Source organism: Sinocyclocheilus rhinocerous, unplaced genomic scaffold (assembly GCF_001515625.1).
Source record: "Sinocyclocheilus rhinocerous isolate Xijiao unplaced genomic scaffold, SAMN03320098_v1.1 scaffold1893, whole genome shotgun sequence".
In the NCBI taxonomy this organism is placed as follows: domain Eukaryota; kingdom Metazoa; phylum Chordata; class Actinopteri; order Cypriniformes; family Cyprinidae; genus Sinocyclocheilus; species Sinocyclocheilus rhinocerous.
In genome coordinates this window covers 850,992-856,418 of record NW_015654502.1, presented here as the reverse complement: position 1 = coordinate 856,418, position 5,427 = coordinate 850,992, and the positions used below count along the sequence as shown (strand labels likewise).

The 5,427-nt window shown below is 38.5% G+C and overlaps 1 protein-coding gene across 2 annotated transcripts in view; it reads right to left on the bottom strand.

Moving 5' to 3' along the window:
• Nucleotides 1-4,796, bottom strand: part of LOC107717291 (out at first protein homolog) — a 21,165-nt gene extending 16,369 nt beyond the window's left edge. The window contains exons 1-2 of one of the 2 annotated variants that reach the window (XM_016523996.1): nt 4,603-4,796; nt 4,116-4,507 (exon numbers count right to left, since the gene is read on the bottom strand). In XM_016523996.1, coding sequence (XP_016379482.1) covers nt 4,116-4,346 — 231 coding nt within the window. In that variant the 5' untranslated portion in view covers nt 4,347-4,507; nt 4,603-4,796. Of the gene's footprint in view, nt 1-4,115 lie in introns of both variants that reach the window. The other variant, XM_016523995.1, reaches the window with a different exon arrangement.
• Nucleotides 4,797-5,427: the final 631 nt, after the last annotated feature.

The window sequence follows — 5,427 nt, the reverse complement described above, 5'->3', positions numbered from 1 at the left end:
TCAGTGGATACTCTCCAAAATGGCGCTAGGGTGACGCGGAGGAGACCTAGCTACTTGCATGCTTTTTTTTTGCTTTTTTTTTCGCACAAAAAGTATTCTCGTAGCTTTGTAATATTACGGTTGAACCCCTGATGTCACATGGACTATTTTACTGATCTCCTTGCTACGTTTCTGGAAGTTGATCGTGGTAGTACCCTTGCTGTCTATGGGAGGGTCAGAGAGCTGTCAGAATGCATCAAAAATATCTTAATTTGTGTTCCGAAGATGAACGGAGGTCTTACGGGTTTGGAACGACATGAGCGTGAGTAATTAATGACAGAATATTCTAGGGCTGTGCAATTAATCGCATGCGATTGTCATGCGCATCTCGTCAGTAAAGCTGGTTCCGTGATTTGGTAGTAAATTGCCATCACCTGCTTTCAGATTGAGCGGCATTTAATACACAGAGCCGTAGTTCACTGACAAGCTAGGCGATATCGCGTTCATAATCGAATGCGATTCATCTGCGATTATGAAAACTAATCACGGGACCGGCTTTACTGACGAGATGCGCATGACAATCGCATGCGATTAATTGCACAGCCCTAGAATATTCATTTTTGGGTGAACTATCCCTTTAAGCCACCAAAACGAAAATATGAGAGAGAAAAAAAAAAAATCACAATGCACAATTACTACAAATTGATGACACTGGAAAAAAAAAAGTGTAAATCTGTGTATATGCAATATATGCAAATCCAGTGACTGAGGAAGAAACTACCATATCAACTGTATGCTGCTAAGGTACAATGAAAGCAATCTTTAGCAATCAAACTGCCATTTGCTTGTGAATATTTATGAAACGTGAAGACAGTCCATTTGAGTTCACACAGGGATTTTTTGAAGCAATTTGTGCTCTGCAATCAAGAGTTTTACCAAACTGCAACACACATGAATTAGGACTGCTGTGCTTGGAAGTTTAAGAAAAGTATGATTAAAAATCAGCATATTTCAGGTGCTCACTGCTCAAACGTGCTCTGGATCAACTGACTTGAACCGTTCAAAGCACTTTCCATAATAGTGTGTGCCGCACTCTCAGTGGGTAAAGGAGGCCTCTTCCCACTCACCAGCATTCAAAGGGTCAACATCTGCCTTATTATGCCTTGAATAAAGACATCAGCTTGTAGCCAAGGGGCTGCCAGAGATGACCTGCCTGTTGCCGACACACTTGCAGATGAAAATCTGAATTGAACCTGTATTTATCTGAAACTATAGTAATAGTTAGAGAAAACGCACACTGTTTTGTGTATTCCAAGCAGCCTATTTTGCGTGGTGAAAACCAAATTTACAAGTGATCTTAAAGGCAAATTGTGCCATTTCTGCATTCGGACACAAATCACCTTTAAATCCAGCACTTGGCAATGCAATATTTATACTTGACCAGTCATGCAATTTCTTAGTTCCTTTACTGTAATGTAAAACAGCAAAGTCTACACAACGGGTGTGGTCTGTCATTCATCTTGACATAAATCTTTTAAACATCCATTTGTGTCATAATGCTTCATGAGAAAGGCTGTGTGGTGTGTGGTTAAGGTCACATCCATCTCACATGACTCTGTGGGACATTTTGAAACAGGTTAGGCTGGGCAGGTTCACACACCTGGATAGCATCCAAACACACTGCATGCAGTTTGAAAAACTAGGACATAAAAGACAGACAAGTTCCCACAAGTGACAAAACGACAAACTGAAATATGAAAATGCCACTGAACTTATGATGGGTTTCTCATACCAGAGCCAACGCAACATGTCTTGCCACAAGCAACAGTAAATGATTGCCCTAAAGCTGAATCTAATATAATGAAGTTTCCAGCTAGCCCAAAAGTTACGTGCTGATAACATTTCAAAGCAAAGAGGAGGGTTGGACTGTGTCCAAGCAGGTCACAGATATCCCAATAGGGAGATAAGCATAAAAGCAGACCGCTCTGCTCCTCAGTTGGCAGCGGATGCGAGCTGAGATGAATTCATCTTCACCGCTGCCTATGATGCTGATGGGCAGAGGCAGAGCGCTGAGTAACACAATACCACTAGAAAAACAACGGAACAGTTAAAGAGAACAGCTTGAGTCAGAGATGAAAGATTCATAATCACACATAGTATCTCTTCCACCGCTGGATTGTGATCGGTTACTGGAATTCCTGCAGCCCCGAAACAGTGCCGAAGCAGACCAAACGGTCAAAGAATCTCATACAGCCCACACTTTTTCCACACAGACTGGAAAAAGGCTAGTTTGTTACAAAGATATACCTGTTTTTTTATAGTATGAAAATGCATGCTTTGAAAATGTAAATGTATGAAAATGTATGCAAAAAAACCAAACAAATTTTGCCACAACCACTGACATTTTTCCTTCTAGATATGCGTGATGTTCCAATCTCATCTGATTTCCATTGAAACTGGAACTGAACGGTGACAAAACATCATGCTGCTATATAATTTGTGAGGAGATAACTGTATTGTTGTATTAAAAACAATACTCTCCTGTATTAAAAAGGAGGAAAACCTTTCTCCATTCTTGAATGTACCCCTTTAATGATGCCATGTTAAAAGTTAGAATAACAATATATAAAAATCCTTGGCTGAATCTGGTCTAAAATATGCCATGTTTGGCATTTCATTCCATAGTAACAGAAAAGTAGTATTTTCTGATGTGAGGAAATCACAGGCAGCTTTCACTTTGATAAACAAAAGATAAATTAAGAGCTGTGCTGCACCAGATCTATCATCAAATGCTTATGTAAAAGAAATGAGAAGAAACGATAATAAAAGAAATATACTACAGCTTTGGAGATCAAATCCAGAGGGTTCACTTAGCACCTGATTAAGCAGATGCCAACAAATCCATACTTTGTTCAGTAATATTTCTAATGAATGAATATTTGTCTTCCTCCATCCCCGTTAGAGCCTTTGCAGTGCAGCATGCAGTAAATCCAGCTGGAAGTCATCGTTAATTCAACTTTCCATAAATCCCTGAGATACAGGGAAAACTCAAGATGAGAAACACGTGAGAAAAATGGAGACAAGCTTGCCAGTGGAACTGATAAAAAGAGGAAAGGAAAAGTTCAAGCCTTCCCAAATGTGATCCAAACCCCCACACTGACCACGACTGTGCAGGATCAGGGGACGCGAGAGGGCAGAGGGCTGCTGACGTGACTGAACTGAGACGGATGAAGGCAGTGACAGTGCCACAGCTAATCCTGATGGTATGATCACCAGTGAAAGAATCTGACCTCAGGCCAGAAGTTCAGCGCTAATGGGGATGATTTAGAACAAATACACTGATTATAATGGTATAAGGAAGGAAAAGTAACCACTTCTCAAATGACAAGTTTAATCACCAATATTTGAGGCTTTATCACTGTAGATGATCTGGTAAATGAAAAAATTAATTTATTTAGTAGAGCTAAAACGTAGGTCAAATTAAATGTAGGTAAAAACATCCAAATCACATGGGTTTTGAGAAGATACATCGAATGCATTGTACTTTGCTACAGTATCAGCCAAGTAAATAATTAAATGTAATAAAAAACAAGCAAATGTTTTATGAAACTCACATTTACAACTTCCGATTCTTAATTTCCTTTTAAGACAATTTTTAGATCATTTTATATCATCTTAAAATGCAGAATATGCTACATTTATATTGCATATTTTGTTTGCCAAGTTTGTCTGAAACTAACAGAGCAATGAATTATAATACAGTGCAAGTCAACTAAATAAATATAAATGTAACTATGTAAAAAGTTCAAAGGTTTTGTGAAATTCCAAAATACATCCATAACTTTTAATTTAAGAGTGGTTTAAGATAATTAAGTTATATGCAGAATAAATATTCTTAAAGTAATAGAGCATCTGTCCTTTAGATGTTTCTTTATATGAAATGCAATAACACTTAGAACTGTTTAAGTGTAAAACTGTAAAAAATAAAATGCATGAATTGACATCCAGACTAATCAACAAATATATATATATTTTTTAAGTCAAGAAATATATTGCAACACACTTCTGTGACATCATGTGACAATCAGATTAAACAACCACAAATATTCATCCTGGCCACACAATTTTCAACTTACCTGCTTGAAATCGGCCACAAAAGTTATAAGAGTCCCATCTCCCTGTTTAAACTCCACAGTGATGGAGTCTTTCTCACTGTCCGCTTCCAGAAGTTCATCTGTGATCTGTCCATCGGCCAAACGAACCCTTACCTTCAGCTCAGAAGCAGACCCGAGAGTTAATGACACCGTCAGCAGCCAAAGCAAAACAGTTAACCGAACTGAACCCGGTGAAATCCACCTCGCAAACATTCCAGACAATCCGAAAACTCAAAGTGCGAGCTCAGAAGGACAATCCACCGGAATAACAGTCGCTGATGCGGTTCGACTCATTCCTCAAGACTCTTCACATAGATCTCCCCAAAACATCACAGCGGCTCCACTTTCACAACTTCATCCATATTTTTTGGAAGCTGGATATACAAAAGAATTCATAAAGTCTTTTAAAACAGGTCTAGAGACTTTTCACGTTTGGTAAATAAACATTTAGGAGAGCCGCGTCACGCACGGATCAATCTGGTGTTTGCACTCGTCTCGCGCCTCTCATTGAGGGAGCTTTGATTCGGGAGCTTCAGCCGACTCGCGTTCATTCAGTACAGAGCGCTTCACGCTGACTTCAACCTTACTTTCTGTTTTTCTCCCCCCGCGCTCTCTCTCAGTACAGAGCGCTTCACGCTGACTTCAACCTTACTTTCTGTTTTTCTCCCCCCGCGCTCTCTCTCGGATTTTGTAAATGTAAATTGTGCTGTGAATTTATGAATTTTGTTTTGCAAATGTGTTATTTTTGAGGCCGATCTGGCTCCATAGGTCCAGCGGCCTCCCAAAGTTTAAAGGTGTAGCGCCCTCTCAAATAACAGTCTGATTAACACACAACTCCTCGGATACATTTCTAGCACTAAACTCTTTATATAATGTAGGTGATTAATATATATCATATTCATTAACAAAGCAGAAAATATTTTTGTGTGTAAATTGATATTATATTGTTTTATTTTATATACTATGATAGGTCTATAAAATGGGGGAAGAGAAAAATCAGAAACTTCAAATCACCCACAAAGTTTCATGTTTTTTAATCTGATTAAATTTACAAGACAGGTAGATCATGTGTGGATATTTATGTTAGATTATTTTGATTTATCCAGAACACATAGCCATAGGCTAGTTCTTCGACTTTGGGTAGGCGTGTTTTTGTGGTCACATTAAAATTGACTTGCGTATTAGCCTATGTTTTACACTTTCCTCAGACTTTAAATATGAAAATCAGCCATAAAAATAGTCATTCTTTTTAAACTACGGAAATCATACCACAGGAGTGAAAAAAACATGTCCA